Here is a 16,902-nt window from a genome sequence, read left to right on the forward strand (position 1 = left end):
GATAAAGATATATATGCAAGTGGGTTTCATTCAACTCCTTAAACTTAATGCACAAATATAATTTAAACTGCAGAAAGTAGGGGTTATGCATCGGGGCTTGCCTGGGTAAGATATATATCAAAAAGTTAGTATCTACATCTTTCGATCATCCACCGTCATCTGAATAGAAAGCCCATTGCATCATCTCCTAGAGAGAATACCATCTGTAGATTCTCAATCATCCTTCAATTGATCCTTGATCCATCATCGTACCTATATGATATGCATTGATGCAAATGCATAAATGTAAATACTCAACGACAGCCGGAATGCTTATAAATCCGATCACAGCTCACAAACTAACGAACTCGCTCTAACGACGCACGTACTTAGGCTACATATCCATGTTGTCGGATAAGACGCTAATTCCCAACAATCATTTTAGTTAGATAAACCCAAGTTATTTCTTTATTCTATTCTATCAATTTAACCTTTATTCGCAATAAGACATCATTATCTATTTAGCAACCTAATTATCCGAAGCTACAAAAATTATAGTGAGTACCTAATATTGCTAGGAACCTACTGTAGAAATTTCAGATCCAACACTATTACCAATTTACCACAGAAATTCCTACAAGTTCTCCTTTTAACAATATTAAGCATTTTAAAATAATTAGAGAAACCCTAAAAACATACCGAGTCTATGTGAACAAAATACACTACTAGGTAGATCATGATTTTAGGAGACTAACAAAATTTGTTTTACCATTTTTGGACTCCTTGGGAGGGCTCTTTGGCGGAGCAGGGCGGGCGGCGAGGCGCGCGGCCCCCTCGCGCGGAGACACCGTGGCCGTGGGGAGCGACCGGGGAGGGCCAGGGCACCCGACGGTGGCAAGGCGCGACTGCCCGTGTCAGCGCAGCTCACCGATGGTGGCGCATGCGCTCCAACGTGACGAGCATGGTACGGATTAATCCGAGGGGTGGGGAAGCAACAGGGTCTCACCTAGGTCTTGCCAGCGGCATTGGTTCAGTCGGATACGTTGCGGGGACAGCATGCCCGCATGTGCCGGCAAGGTGGTGGCAGCGAACCAGAGCAGCACCATTGTTCCTGGCAGTACGAAGCTCCACCAGAGGGCCTGTTGCAGCAGAAGTGGCAAGGTAACAAGGTAGTTCCGAGACGATGTAAAAACAAGGAAGAGATGGACGAGGAGAGCATGCCCACAGTGGAGCCGAGCTTCGGCGCCGATGGCAACCATGACGACGATGAGGCCACCCATGGACGTATACCATCGAGGCTTTGTCCGAAGGATAGCTAAGGGCCTAGCGCAGTCGTGGGTGCGAGCAATTGGAGGGAGATGAGTTGAGCGTGGCCAATTTGGAGAAGGAAGGGAGAGCACGAGGGTGGCTATGGTGGCGGTGCTCTACTCAACAGCGGCTACGGGGAAAACGCTCGGAATGATGGTGCAGCAGGGCTCGGGCGCTTAGAAGTGGCAGCTGTCCAGAGTGAGCCGTGGTGCTCGCATGAGCTTGCGCTGGGGAGAGCCGGCACCAGTGGGAGTGAGGCACGGCGTGGCGGCATGGCCAGTGGAGGGAGCAGGAGCGTGGCTGCGTCGGTGCGTAGAGCGCGCGTACGTGAGGGCAGGGGCAAGGCCGACGACAGAGGCTCTGTGGCTGCGAGGTGGAGCAGGGAAGGAAAGTCGCGCATGGGCTTGGCAAGCGGAGCTACGAGTGGCTCCGGTGAATGGGCCGAGGAGCTTCGCACATGGGGAAACGCCAAGGCGATGCGGGCACCATGTTGCTACTGAGGCTTGCGCGCACGGTGGGCGGCCGCTGAGGGTGCTCGTCCTGACGGGTGCTGCTGTAAAGAAAAAGAAAGAGCAAAGGAACAAGGTGAGCAGCGGTCTACAGAGGCCGACAAGACAAGGCAAGCAGAGGCAACAAAGGTAGCACGACAAGATTTACAGCTTGACGAGACAACGGAGGCAGAGTGGTAAGGCATAGCGTGGCTGCCAGTTGCGCGCCTGCGCGCACACAGAACGTGAAAAGATATGGCGAGGACAGGGGGAAAGAACCACGTGCTCCAATTAAAATTCGGACCAGACTACCAGCTTCGCAAGCAAGAGATGCAGTCGGTCAACTTGTACAGCAGAGACGACAGACAGGGACAGGTTATCACTGCACTAAGTGCCACTGTTACACATAGGAGTATGTTTTAAATAAAAAATAAGAGAAACTCGCTTCGAAAATTTTACCTAGGCCTAAATCATAGTGCTAAACAAGCTCGTAACACCAGGGGTGTTACAAATCACCTCGGAATCAAATGATAAACACAATGATTTTTTACCAAGGTTCACTTGCTTGCCAGCAAGCTACTCCTCGTTGTGGCAATTCACTCACTTGGAGGTTCACGCGCTAATTGGCATCACACGCCAAACCCTCAATAGGGTGTCGTACAACCAACACAAGATGAGGATCACACAAGCCACGAGCAATCCACTAGAGTACCTTTTGGCTCTCCACCGGGGAAAGGTCAAGAACCCCTCACAATCACCATGATCGGAGCCGGAGATAATCACCAACCTCCGCTCGACGATCCTCGCTGCTCCTAGCCGTCTAGGTGGCGGCAACCACCAAGAGTAACAAGTGAATCCCACAGCGAAACAAGAACACCAAGTGCCTCTAGATGTAAATACTCAAGCAATGCACTTGGATTCTCTCCCAATCTCATAAAGATGATGAATCAATGATGGAGATGAGTAGGAGGGCTTTGGCTAAGCTCACAAGGTTGCTATGTTAATGCAAATAGCCAAGAGAGTGAGTTTGAGCAGGCCATGGGGCTTAAATAGAAGCCCCCACGAAATAGAGCCGTTGTACCTTCACAAGGTTGCTATGTTAATGCAAATAGCCAAGAGAGTGAGTTTGAGCAGGCCATGGGGCTTAAATAGAAGCCCCCACGAAATAGAGCCGTTGTACCCCTTTACTGGGCACAACACATGGTGACCGGACGCTCTGGTCATATTGACCGGACGCTGGACCTCAGCGTCCGGTCATGCAATGCGTGCCACGTGTCCCCTCTCTTCAAATGTCGATCGCCCGATCTCAACGGTCAAGTGATGACCGGCCGCAGCAGCTCAAAGTGACCGGACGCTGAGCCCCAGCGTCTGGTCATTTCCAGTAAGCATCTAGAGATGACTTTTCACGACCAGACGCGTCCGGTCATACTTGACCGGACACACCCAGCGTCCGATCACACGGCGACTCCCCTGTGTGCTGCCATGTCAGCAGAACCGGACGCATCCCTCCAGCGTCTGGTCACTAAGTGACCTAGCGTCCGGTCAGAGACCGACGCCAGCGTCTTCATGCTCCACCTGACCGGACGCACCGGTCCTAACGAGACCAGCGTCCGGTCACTTACAGTGACCTACGTCTTTTCTATCTAGGGCGCCGGTGGCACCGTCGGACTGTCCGCACTCTACGGGCGGACACTCCGTCGGTGAAGTTCCTAACCCTTGCTCAAATGTGCCACCCACCAAGTGTATCACCTTGTGCACATGTGTTAGCATATTTTCACAAATATTTTCAAGGGTGTTAGCACTCCACTAGATTCTAAATTCATATGCAATGAGTTAGAGCATCTAGTGGCACTTTGATAATCCGTATTCCGATACGAGTTTCACCCCTCTTAATAGTATGGCTATCAATCATAAATATGATCACTTTTTAAGTGTCTTGATCACCAAAACAAAATAGCTCCTACCATTTATACATTTGCCTTGAGTTTTTTGTTTTTCTCTTTCTTCTTTTCAAGTCCAAGCACTTGATCACCACCATGGCATCACCATCATCACATCATGATCTTTATTTGCTTCACCACTTGGAATGTGCTGCCTATCTCATGATCACTTGATAAACTAGGTTAGCACTTAGGGTTTCATCAATTCACTAAAACCAAACTAGAGCTTTCAGGAGGCCGCTGCCGCGCGGAGGGCCGGCCACCGCCGAGGTCGTCCCGCGCCGTCACCTGAGCCGCGTCGCGAGTGGGGAGCGAGGGAGGGAGCGTACAGGAGAGAGGGAGAGGAGGGGATGAGAAGTTTCCTGAAGGAGAATCAGGAACTGGAGTATATATTTGCTCCACTGGATTCGCACGAGAAGCCGTAGAAGCTAGCAAAATCAATATAGAGCGACGAGGAGGCAGAAGAGGCAGATTCTAAAGGAAGCGGCTACGAGCAGTCAGGGCCACACGATGGCGGATCCGATGGCTTTGAACAATTGGGGCGACGTGGATGCTGTGAGAGGCGGCCAAAGTAACAAAATCCGCTTCGAGTGATCTGGGCCTTCAAACGCGAGATCGGATGGCGGGAGAAATTTCGGACGACGTGGATGGCCTGGTTGGCGGCTAAACCTTCATGCTTTGATATATAGAAATTACTTACTGCTACAAACAAGATCCTCCTTATTGTGGCGTCGTCTTTCGTTACCTTTACGCTAGTTGAACTCCACTAAACTTTTACAGAGATTTTACCATTCCAATAAACGTAAAAACTCACGTGTAAGTTTTGCCTTCCAAACAACAGATGACAACATACGGAGTTCAATCTTCCTTAAGTAATGGTTAGGTTCCATGAGAAACAGTAATACTCTCTCCGTTCTAAATTATAAATCACTTGATATATCTATTTTACTATACATCTAGATATAATATATCTAAATATATAATAAAATAAATAAACCTAAAAAGTCAAAGCGACTTATAGTTTAGAACGGAGGAATAAAGACCGCTAAGTGCACTCCTGAAAACAGGCAGAGATGCCAAGTTGCCAACGACTGATAGAGGTCCTTGTCGATGCATGTGCACTTGACCAATGCAGAGAACTCGCAGTTTAAGTCTAAACACAGACATAGCAGATATCCTAAATGTTCAATCAGGATTATGATGAAAAAATATACAAAAAGGCGAAAATAGCAACAGCCACCTTAAAATCTGAAGGCATCTGTACCATGGGTGAGCTATTTTCCAACAACAAAAATGGATAACATCAGTGGCAAATTCTTTTTAAAAATCAACATTTTACATTTGTTGCTCATTAAACACAAGATGGGATGACAACCATGGTGCGCACAAGTAGCCAACACCAAATAGTTTGAAAGCTCCAGAGCTCTGATATAGATTAGTCCAGATTCCTGAACAGCTCAAAACACAAGCCACTTCATATGCACTGTGCCACCTTCTGATACAAATCCTGTGGCCAATTCCGGCTCACGTTGCTTGCTACAAGGTTTGCAATCTGCAAGTTACGAATGAACAATGCATCAGAACAGGTCAGAAGGACTGCATTTATGTTTAGCAAAGGCATTATTTAAAGCTGAGTACACCAGCAAAAGATAAGGTTCAGAAATGCATGTTTTACATTACAAATGGGCAGTTCTACAGAAAAACAAATATATTGATATATTCCTTCATTTTTCCACACATCATTCTCAACCAATCCAAACTATTCCCTCTGTCCCTGAATGTTTGTCGCCACGATTTGCATGCCGATAACTTTGACTCGATTTATAGAAAATACGTGCAACATTTCTATCTCCAAATAAATTTATTAAAAAACTAGATTCAAATATCTATCTAATGATACTAATTATGTATCATAAATATTAATATTTTTTAATATATATTTAGTCAAAGTTATTTCTCGGGAAGCGAAAACGACAGACATTTAGGGATGGAGGGAGTATATTACAATCAATAATATAATCCCTCTTTATATGGCCTCCGACAAGATTGCAAGAGATCAACCCTTCAGTTATTGCCAAATTAAGTGTAGTGAAAAGTACCACAGCAGCAAGCAGTAAGCTGTCATGTCTGATGAATTTGTGGCGATAATCCAATGATACACATATGAAACAGATAATACCTTTGATTTGACAGTGCGCAAGGTCCCATCAGTATCTCTAACATTGTCAATGCAATTTAGAGCAACCTTCAGGAGATCTGGCACGCAAGCTTGAACATGGGGTGACAAGTTCCTGAAAATGTCCAGAGTCACATTTGGAGCCTGAGTGTCCAGATGAAGGAAGGGTAGCCTGATGATTTCCCTCAAAGCATCTACAGTCTGTCCAGCTCGAGCTAGCCTATAAATATGGAGAATAGCTTCAAGCTGTCTCAGCACAGTTTGTTGTTCAGAAATGAGATCCTTCTCTTGAATGCTGCAAGCAAGTTTTCACAAGACAAATTAAAACAGATTCAATCAGTAAAATAACCAGCATTCTACCAGTGCCAGAGTAGAAGAGGGAAATAACCTGGCTTCAGAAGAATATCTAGCTGTCTCTAAAATTTCATTGCCAGAATGAATTAAGGCAGCAGCACGACTCTCGCCATCTAGCATACTCCGTGCCATGGCACAGACTGCATCAGACAGGCACTTGTTTATTGTCTGAAGAGCCATGGCAAAGGCTCCTACTCTTTTGTGAATTTCCACAGCCTGTTCATATGAACAAAAATAAAAATTGAATTAATACCGTTCTATACAATGCATACACTGGTAGCTCTTTTCAAGAATCAAATTCATCACAAAGCAGATAATATCAGAATATAGATAGTAATGAACGCTGAAGTGCCTTAAATAGACATGTCCTATTTGATCCACTAAGCATAATTAAGCTCAATAGCACTGTAACAGCTTAATGGTACATATATGACTGGCCATGTCTCTTGCACGGCAGTATTGGAGCAAAATTAATAAAGTTTATACACAAGTAGTTTTATGGCAGGGCAATGGATGGACTGGTGAAGTTTAAGATGCAATAATCAGTAGCTAGAATGAATCAGACTGTTCTTTCAGAAGCTAGAAGCTGAGGGTCAGTTTGGGGTTCATGTCAAGTGAAGCACTTTAGAATGTCTTACTGTCATGGCTCCAAAACAAGAGCCAAAAAAAAAAGGTGCTTTTGAAAAGCTACTACTATGCCAAGCAGAACCTAAGTTTAACTCTTTCAATCAATAATAAGCATGCAAGAAATTCAAAAAATAATAATCCTATCATGAATACATACATAGCACTGATCTACAGAACGATAAAGATGAGTCGGTGATTCTGCCTGCTGCCTTCTACGAACCTTATTTCCAAAGTGAAGATACAAAAATAAAATGATCCAGAAGCACAAGAACAAAAACAAATACAAACACTTAGGTTCAACAAAATAAATTTACTTACTTTGTCATAGAGCCCAGCCTCTTGACACCGATGGGCAGCTTCAAGTAAGAATTGCTGCCTACTTCTCCAATCCATCATGTACTTTTTCAGCTCTCCTTCTTCTCCCATTCCATTTGGACCAAGCAAAAGTTGAATACCACCATCCCTTAGTAATATCTCCGTCAGTAGTTGCTTCAACATCAAACTTCGTTGTCGCTGCTTATCAGCTTGCCCTTCACCCATCCACGATACCTCACCTCCACCCATGGCAGCAGCAGCTTGTGCATAATATTCCAAGGCTAAATCAATATTACCATTACGCAAGTATATAGAGCCATACTGCCGTATTATGCTTGCAGCCTCTGCGCAGGCATCCATGACGCCAATTTTCTGGCCTGATCCAACACCGTCAGGGAGAACACTACGGTCAGCTAAAGCGATTGAAATATGTACAGCGTCAACATGGTATCCATCCTCTCCAACTTCTTTAGACAAATAAAGAATTGCTGGGAGTAATTGGATGCTTAAGAACAGAATGTAGGGATAGACTAAGGGATCTTTCCCACTCTTTGTATAATATGATGGCTCAAATTTATTCAAGTAACTTTGCAGGTCATCCAGCGTATAAGGCACCAAGCCTTCATTCATAAGATTAGAAGAAGATGCATTGGTGTATTCCCGCAGAGCTGACAACTTAAACCACAAGAAATCCTCTATAGTGTTAAAAAGTGTCGGCAGGTCTTTTAGCAGCCTTTCAATTAGCCGCCGACAACCACAAATTATGGCATAAAGCAGCAACTTCTTCCTGTCATAACCAGGACGCCCTGGCCGATCACCCATTCTGAGCATTTTATCACATTCCTCAGAAGCTGCCAGAGCAGTCTCTGGTGATACAGCACCATTAGTAGAAATCCAATCTGCAAGCTGTGGAAGAACATATTTATCTCTGAGTCCCTTGTTCTGAACAATCATGAATTCGTGATCATAGAAAGTTTACCAGGGGAGCGAAGTTATATGCAGTACGAGATGATTGGGCAACTTGTCGTGCTTCATCATAGTATCCGGTTCTCAAGCAGAAATAAATCTGCAGGAGTGCAATATGTGAAGCTTCAAAGATAAGTGGGCAACAATTCAAATTACTAAAGTTCTACCAAAACGACCAGTAAAGAACATGGATTTGCTATTGGAAGGTTAATTCAAGAAAGGTAATAAACCCAACCATAGGCCATTTATTATCTAGCGGAAGTGCTCTAAAAATGAGAATACCTATTATAAGAAGAAAGAACACACAATTAGATTCAATAAGTCTAGAAATAACCCATTGACTACAGCTGTCATTTCACATGAAGCTGCAGTTGCAGCTGAACTAACAGATAGCTAGTTACAGATTTCAACATACCATTAACAGATGGAAACACTGATGTTAAGTACACAGTTCTTTTCAGCAATAGAAGTGAACAAACAAAAAATAACCTGCTGCCAGGTTGTATCCACTGGAGGCTGTCTGCGTAGATCGGTTGCGTCAAAGTCTAGCACACCTTGATCCCGCAGCCTTACCTGTCAGGTCATGTGGACAAAGCATGCATTGGATCATAAATACTAGTGCAAAAGCAACAGAAATAGAGCAAAATAGCATCAATTCAAAACCAACCCGAAGAAATGCTCGGATCTTCTGAAGATTGCCAACAGATCCACCAAGAGCAGCCTAAAACAACATATCAAAATGCAAAACATGATTGATTATTATACAATGCAATGGGAGAAGCATTTGCACCCACAAAAAAATCCAAATATGAAAAAAAAATAGGGCGCCGTAAGGTAAAATGTAAATCACTATAAGAACTAATTGCAGTGGAGATTTGGTTTATATGTAGAAAGATGAACAAATAGAGCTTGAAGGAATAATTTGCCATGACCGTAAGGCGCTAACAGAGTAATTATGTGACTTCTGAGCATATGCTGCCAATCAAGTGATACTTCATGACCCAGAATGTCATTAAATGCTGTAGCAAAAGAACTCCCATAAATAGCAATGTTTCACTAATCTTAAGCGTATGCTACCAAGTGTATTGGACATGCCACGACCAAGAATATAGAGTAATTTGCATTGGTGGTAGTGAAACTTGCCCTCTACGTGAAATTAGGTAAGTGATCTTAAAAACTAGACTAAGATGACACCAAAATTTGTTAAGTGCTCATTGCAAGTCACACATGCCTGCTTATGTGGATGCCATGAGGGGTGCACCGTGAATGATTGGACTTCTGTGTTGGAATCCCTCCTTGGTCATCTCCTAACAGATTCATGGTGATTTTTCATTGCAAATGCGAGAGTTTGCAGTCGCATGGGCATCAACTAAAGGCAGGACCCAGTGGTGTGAAATGGCAGCAGATGTACCATGGCTGATATAGCAAATTCACAAACATTTCTCAAGCATTACCTCAAGTTGATTGGTAAATACATCAAGGGCGGAAAACTTCAGCTGCCATGCTAGGGCAATTGGCTGTGACTGTTGGCTGGGGTGGTGGGCGGCACATGATGGCTATGGCGTAAGGGCACAAGGCTCCTAAAACGCCACACCAGCGTAACGAATAGAGAGAAGGAAAAAAATTGAAGGCAGATGAGAACATAGAGCCAAGAGGTTTCTGCAAAAATACACTCCTAAGCCACCATGGTATCCACATAAGCGGGATTAGGTGAGTTGATGGATCTGATGTCAAACGTTTCACTTAACGAAGTTTAGTGAGTTGTTAGTCGTGATTCTAATTCAAATATGCTGACATAATTGCACATATGTGGAAAATTTCGTGACCTCCAAAGCATTTTAAAATTTAAACACCTACCAGGTCGCGGGTTCGAAGCAGCCTCTCCGCAGATTTTGCGGGGGGGAAGGCTTGCCTCGGTTTTTCCCTTCCCCAGACCCCACTCATGTGGGAGCCTCCGGCACTGGGTCTGCCCTAGTAGAAAAGTGTTCTACAAATATGCACCCAATGCTAGCTTATTCCAAATTTGATTTATATAAAAAATTCAACAAGAAAGTGGGAAATACAAAATTAGTAAGGGCAAACACAACAATTGTCACGATAGCATGTATAGATATGCACCAAAGTCATAACTATAAACCTTACATAACTGGATTTGAAAGGTACTTGACTTCCATAAGGAAGCAGACTCGTGTGCTAAGCAAGCGCCAGTAGTTCAGTACAAAGATAAGTAAAACTATTTATACTCACAAGAGCTGGATGGCTGTTGATGGTCTCAAGTATGTACTTCTCATGACCCCATTCAAGATGGCGCCTTGCACCTACCACTAGTGACATTTTTCTTGAACCAATTCGATGAGTTGACCCTTCCCCAACTAATGCCTGAATTAGATAATAAGCAACAGAAACACCAATTGTTAAGTAATGGTAACTGCCAGTGCACAATACTGTTCATCTTCCTATAATGATGAATTCAAATATAAGCAGAAATTAACAGATAATGGTATAAATAAAGTCAATATTAGTACCTGAATTAGATGCCACACTTTCTGCATAGTCACTGACTTTGTGCCAACAGCATCAACAGACAAGGACTCATAAGCAGCCCTAAAAGCCGTAGCAGGCTACACAAAATACGACATTAATGAGCTCAAGCAGAATTAAGATGGAGCATCAAGAGAAATTTGTCATGGTATGATGATAATATATCGAAGAACATATGTAATAGAAACTTAAGCTATTAATCAAAATTGAATTCTTGGATAATGAACTTTAAATGGTTTAAATTCCTAATTTCTTATGGCTGATAATATGCTTAATCTTAACATAGATGTAAAGAGCGTACATTAAAAGGTAGACTGCGTCCTCTAGCATCATTGAGGCCCCTCACAACCCCAGCATAAACTGAAGATTTTTTTTCAATAATAGTCTTGTTCGGTATAGGCATGACTTCTGCAGAAGGCAGGCCTGATGGAGCATGAAGATTGGAAGTTGATGGTGGCATTAAAGCAGGGCGAGCCAGCCCACTGGTCGAGAGATTAGTGTTTCTCTTAGGTAATGTAGAAAGCCGGCTTAGACTCTGCAAGAAGTCTCTCTTCTCTTTCTGCCAGTCATCCTACAGGAGACAAAATATACAGTTATCAAACTACAGAGTGAAATCACTGAAAAAAAAATGCATGAAGACACAGGCTAAAGTGCTAATGTCCATTGTGGCAATGAAAAAAAGTGTAGAAATATTAACTCTCTGAATGGTAAAAGTAAAGTGTTATTTACATTATACCAGATTAACCAAGGTTGTTGTCAGAATGTAAAAGTTGTCCAAACACAAATCTAAATTCAGATGATGAAGAAACTTGAATAGCTAATCAAACATACACCAGGTTGATTCTGTAACTATTAGCCCTGATCAAATATTAATTGAACGGAATAGATGGAAGCAAACCAACCTCAAGAACTTGCATCATATAGTTGTTAAAACTCTTTAAGTTGTCCTTTTGAGCTTCTTGGATGGATGAAACTATGGCCATTTCATGAAGCTGAAACATAATACTGTGTTTATACTCCGTGAAATTCTGGCGAGTATCTAATCAGAGCGATATTAAGTGTTCACCTGCTGCAAGTACTCCTCAACAGTAGTTGCTTCAGATGGAAAAACATCCTCAAAGGTTGTCTGCAAAACATCAAATTTGGCCAGATAAGATTTACATACATTAGTTGTGCAGCAAGTGATATTTTAGAAGCTGAAAATCTACAATAAAAGGCACATATAGAAGCACAGCAGAAAATGACATATTGAGTTCTTTTCTGATCAATTAGGCATCTATTTGGCAAATGTGCCACGACATACACATGCACATTAAGGTTTTACTGGAACCAAAATGGTGTGGAGGTCAATCTTAGAAAAGACTGTAGCACCATACTTGTTCTCCGTGATGTAATTCATGCACAAAATGCCAAGTGTCTTTTTTTTCTTAACCAAAATGGCTGGAGAGATATAAGGGTTGTGGCTATGTTTGATGACTTATTTCTTTATTAGTAAATCATGTTCTGCATGATAACTGATAAGGGAATAAAGGACGAGTCGTCTTACTGTAATAAGTAAATAACTATACGAGGGAAGTAAGGGTTGATTGTCACATCACAACAAAAATATGTGATGTATTTTCGAACTAGTAGCAGCTTCCAGTGCAACCAGATAGTCATGTAAATCATGACAATGCTTCTGTGAATTCCATATCCTATTCTGCTTCAAACAAACCTAGATCCTCTATTAAACCAAATCAATTGCTCGATTTTTCAACACCACTGAAACTAGTCATATCACTATATGAAATGTAGCCCTCAATGCACTATTTCTGGCCCAGCAGGCACGCTCATCCATTACCTTGAGTTCGAATGATTTGAGGTCCCTGGCGAGCTGCTCGGCATTGATCCCCTCGCGTGCTAGCAATCTGCATTAGTACAGCCGAAACCCTAAGTCCCGACAAAATTATAGAAGCGGCACTTGCAATTCAGGCAAAATAGAGAATGCACAGAAAGGCTCCCCAGGCTAATCAAGTGGGTTCCAGAGATTAATCTACCTGGTGGCGGAGAACGACTGGGACGGAGCCTCAGCGCGGATGGTCTTCGCCTTGAGCTTGGTGGAGAGCGCCTCGAGCTGGTCCAGGTTCCTCTGCAGGAACCAGAAACGAAGCCGTCAGGTGCGGAAGGGAACAAGTGTAGCCGGCGCCGACAGCGAGAAGGGAGAGAAGCTGCGAGGAAGGAAAGGGGGATGGCGTCAGGCGCGCACCTGAAGGGGAGGGAAGTGCGGGGTGGGCGCCGCCTGCTCGAGGAGCTTCGTGGAGGAGTGGAGAAGCCCCGTCCAACCGCCCATCTCCGCGTCGCCCCCACCTCCACCGCCGCTGCCACCGACACCGGCCATCACCGCCGGACTAGGAGGGTTTTCGCTCGTGGTTTCAGGGGCGGAGGCTTCCGGCGCGGCGCTCGAGCTGTGGGGTTTTTGCCTTTTCAGAGAAGCGGTGGAGCGTTCTGCTGAAATGGCTGCTGGGCTGGGGTCACGCGCATCGCTTGTAGCCAGCCCTGTGGAGTTAGACTGTTGGGCTTGAGTCTAATAGCCGTACAACGTGCCTAGCGTAGGCCCATTTTAGCCCGCTGTACAGCGGGTTTAGGCTCTCGCGGATTTGGATCAAATTGTTGTTAGCTTGAGTTCTCCACTCTTGAGCAGTACTTCCTCCGTGCTAAAGTAGTCTTTATGAATCAATGAATCTTAAATTTGATTAGATTTATAGAAAATATTATTAATATTTATATCTCTAAATAGGTTTATTATAAAAATAGATGATGCAATTAATCTAGCAGTATTTAGGGCATGTTTGATACAAAGTTACTAGTTGGGCTAAAAATTGGCCCAAATTAGCTATGGTTTACTAACAACTAGTTGAAAACTTATCAAAAAGTTCGCCCACATTAGTCCTACTGTTTGAATGCACTAGAGCTAATTTAGGCTTATTTTTAGCTAGCTAGCAATTAGCCCTTGATCCAAACAAGCTTTTTTTATCATAAATATTAGTACTTTTTATATACTTAGTTAACTTAAGATTAATTAACTCCTCAAAATACAAGATGAGCATTTATTTTGAAACGTAGGGTGTACTATCTAAAATAGCTTCTGACTTGCCCTATTTTTCTTGGATCTAATTTCTATTGTCTCGAATAGTACTATTTGACTTGTTTGGGACTGCTCTATTTTATGTTTTTCAGTTTCGCTCCACGTTTTTTTAACCAAACATGTGCATCTCCACAAACTCTGGTAAAAAAAAGGTGAAGTTTTGGAGCACCTAAAGAGTTGTTTCAAAAACTTCATTTTTTTATGAGGCTACTCCCCGATGGATTTCTTAGAGCAGTCCCAAACTGACCAGGGTCTCTCTCTATTCTTTTTCTCTAATTTCGGCATTCTGACCCTCTATGTTCTTGCGTCTACAATTCAACAAATCGAAAACAGACCTACCGTAGCCGTGAGGAGGCTTGACTCACCAAAGCTCCACACCACCACCTATTCTACAAGTTATGCGCAACCTGATGTTATCAGCAAGATATAAACTTCAAATTCAATATCCCTAGCAAAAATACAAAATCAGAAATTCAGGAATATTTTTCCAGCTTCCAATGTGATACATGTCATAGTTCATGAATCCATCAACTCTTCACCAAAACTTCCGATTGAAAATTTCCATTGAATTGATAAGAACTGATTATGCAGGCAACAGACTGTTACAATGGAAGGGGGTGTGGTGAAACTCTAGAGATCTAAGCTTCCATTCAAATGAATCTAACATCAAATGCAGCTGCTTGAAGAGCAGAAGAAAACCTAATGTACAAAAGTGACTACTTCAACTCCCTCCCCAGCCTATACATGATGTCTAGAAAAAATCACTCACATGACAACAGGTAACCAACAAACGACTTTATCATTGCATGCCTTGTTTGCAAAACAGCGTGCAGGTACCACCATGGAGTATTTCCCCCATGTTGAAGTCTCATTTTTTTACCTGTAAATATTGGTCCTTAGGATCTTACCGAGCACGGGCAGTTGCCGGTTGTTTCGATGAGCGCCCAGACTTGTGCTTCCGCTTTTGGTTCACCACTGCAGCAGGATCAACCAATGGTCCAGACCAAGTAGGCACAGCGCCTTTCTCATATGTGAACACAGTGCTGAAGGAAGATGGGTCTGGAGGTTCGTATAGCGGGTCCATATGATTTGAAGTATCCAAAGGGACACCAACCGCACCATCTTGATGTGGGGGAGGGAACTTTTCACTCTTGCTCTTCGCATTTGCATGAGTAATGAACCTTCTTTTCTGTAATCAGAAAGAAAAGGATAAGCACAAGTCAGTGATACTACAAAGTTTGTTTTATGGTAGTATGGGCTTCCTTTTGGACCATGGCTGGGGACCAATCGTGAAGTCTACTTGGATGTAGGGTGTATTTTACAAATGTAGAGTTTATGTGAAAGACTGAAAGGGCGGGCTGAGACAAAGCAGTGGCTGCACCGCCTCAGAACATTGAACAACTCTACCCTAAGCTTATCTTATTAACCTCTAAAAAGACCAGCTCACAGTAACAAATTGTACCAAAAGTAACAAGTTCATTCAACATACATCGATGTTTACTTGAAGTTCAGCATTTGCCTCTGGAGCTGGAACTGCCTTAGGTCGATCACGTGTTCTCGTCTTCTTGGCTCCATCACCATTAGCTCTACCACCAGCAGCTCTTAAACTGTTGAACATGGTAGACAAGTCAGGTAGCATCATGGTAGTGTATAAGTGCTCAAGTGAACTGACATGAGATCACGAACAGGGAGATGGATCAGGGCCTCAAGGGTAGCACTAGGATATTTGGCTAGTTGCAGATATGGGGACACGCAATCAGTGAAAACTCGATCAGAAAAATGAGGCAGTAGTTGTCCTTTGACTCAATTATGAGGTCTAAAACATATTCAACAAATTACAGAAATCCAGGACCTTTTAGCACAATTATGCCACTTAAAGTTTGACCACAGTTAGCACTAAATTTAACTAAAAAGGTTTTTTGAGAGAAGAGATACATTTTGCTTTTGTATTGTATAATAATGGAAGCATAAACTAGTACACGATGTGTCCCTTTAGTCACATTCTCTCATTTTCTTTTTTAACTTACAAAGGACATAGGCATTAACATTAAAATACCAGAAAAGATCTGGTCCATTTAAGTAGCTCACTTTTTAGCACTCATGTTTAACAGGAGTTGAAAGGAGGACGAAATGTCCTTTACATTTACTAAATCATGACAGTGTTGTTGTTCAACTTCTGTTTCAATGTTAATGACTCGTGGTAACTAGTGAGTACCTGGATAGATCCAATGCCTGATAGGCTAATAACATGTTTGTTCTTTTCAGATACTAGACAAAGCTAGTGTTCACAAAACCTTCTAATAATGTGCACTCAAGTTTTTTCTTGCCAACAGTAAGCACTTGCTAAGCATGGGACCCTACATTATCATACTAAGGTATTATTTCTACAGAAATATCTTATATGAACAATTTCAAATATCAAAATGTAAAAATTGCATATTTTTTAGGTTAGTGAAGCAGATGTAGATGAAACAATTGTGGTTTCAGACCACAAGAAAACAGAAGATAAATAAAACCTAATTGATCTTGCTCATTTGTAATTTTTTTTCTTTTGTGTGCGTAAGGATAGTGATGTTACCCCCATGAAACGCAATTATAGGCGGCAGTTGCTATGCTCATAACAAGATTTGTTACTGCACACTCAAAGCAGATAAGTCTATGACACTGTGGATCATCCTAACTAATGAAATAAGTGGCAAGATGACAAACCGTCTGGCTTCTTCGTCTCTTCGTTTTGCATCTATTTCTTTGCTTGGAGGATATTTTGGAAGACTCGACGGTTCGCATGCAAAAGGTTCGGTTGTAAAGAACTGCACACATAGAAAGTTAACAGAAGGCATTAATACACAACACCAAAAAAATATGCTACAAAACAAAATGTGTGACAAGGATGAGAATCTGGGTGCTATAATGCTAGCATATCAGGCGCTAGAAACCCCTAAAGTCTCTGCTAGCCTAGATTCATGTAGTATTATGTTGTTTCTGGAATTAACCATATGATTCTTTAGTCCCAATGGAATCGTGAGAAATTGAGAATCATGGTCTAAATTTCCTCATATTGCACAAAAACAAATTGAGTTGTTT

The 16,902-nt window shown here is 42.7% G+C and overlaps 2 protein-coding genes across 2 annotated transcripts; both read right to left on the reverse strand.

Moving 5' to 3' along the window:
• Positions 1-4,839: 4,839 nt before the first annotated feature.
• LOC136533302 (nuclear pore complex protein NUP93A-like) lies at positions 4,840-13,166 on the reverse strand. Its single transcript, XM_066525866.1, has 15 exons — positions 12,940-13,166; positions 12,731-12,822; positions 12,535-12,601; positions 11,761-11,820; positions 11,597-11,686; positions 10,996-11,265; positions 10,679-10,774; positions 10,401-10,532; positions 8,821-8,874; positions 8,643-8,726; positions 8,167-8,253; positions 7,191-8,093; positions 6,280-6,461; positions 5,895-6,186; positions 4,840-5,267 (listed from the first exon to the last, which is right to left on the reverse strand). Exons 1-15 carry the CDS (start codon positions 13,069-13,071, stop codon positions 5,190-5,192), a joined length of 2,619 nt encoding a protein of 872 aa, XP_066381963.1. The 5' UTR covers positions 13,072-13,166; the 3' UTR covers positions 4,840-5,189.
• A 1,175-nt stretch (positions 13,167-14,341) lies between these two features.
• On the reverse strand, positions 14,342-16,628 carry LOC136533303 (probable serine/threonine-protein kinase At1g54610; the record flags this gene model as incomplete). The annotated part of the gene is made up of 3 exons (XM_066525867.1): positions 14,342-15,007; positions 15,308-15,425; positions 16,528-16,628. Coding segments are annotated over 3 exons (504 nt in total), but the record flags the coding sequence as incomplete, so codon positions are not given.
• Between the last annotated feature and the right edge of the window lie 274 nt (positions 16,629-16,902).

This window comes from Miscanthus floridulus, unplaced genomic scaffold, assembly GCF_019320115.1.
Source record: "Miscanthus floridulus cultivar M001 unplaced genomic scaffold, ASM1932011v1 fs_847_1_2, whole genome shotgun sequence".
Lineage (NCBI taxonomy): Eukaryota > Viridiplantae > Streptophyta > Magnoliopsida > Poales > Poaceae > Miscanthus > Miscanthus floridulus.

Coding starts and splice junctions, on each gene's coding strand:
- LOC136533302 (XM_066525866.1), bottom strand. CDS start 13,071: ATGGCCGGTGTCGGTGGCAGCGGCGGTGGAGGTGGGGGCGACGCGGAG. Junction 12,602..12,730: donor CAGTCGTTCTCCGCCACCAG/GTAGATTAATCT, acceptor GTACTAATGCAG/ATTGCTAGCACGCGAGGGGA. Junction 8,254..8,642: donor TGGATACAACCTGGCAGCAG/GTTATTTTTTGT, acceptor GCACTCCTGCAG/ATTTATTTCTGCTTGAGAAC.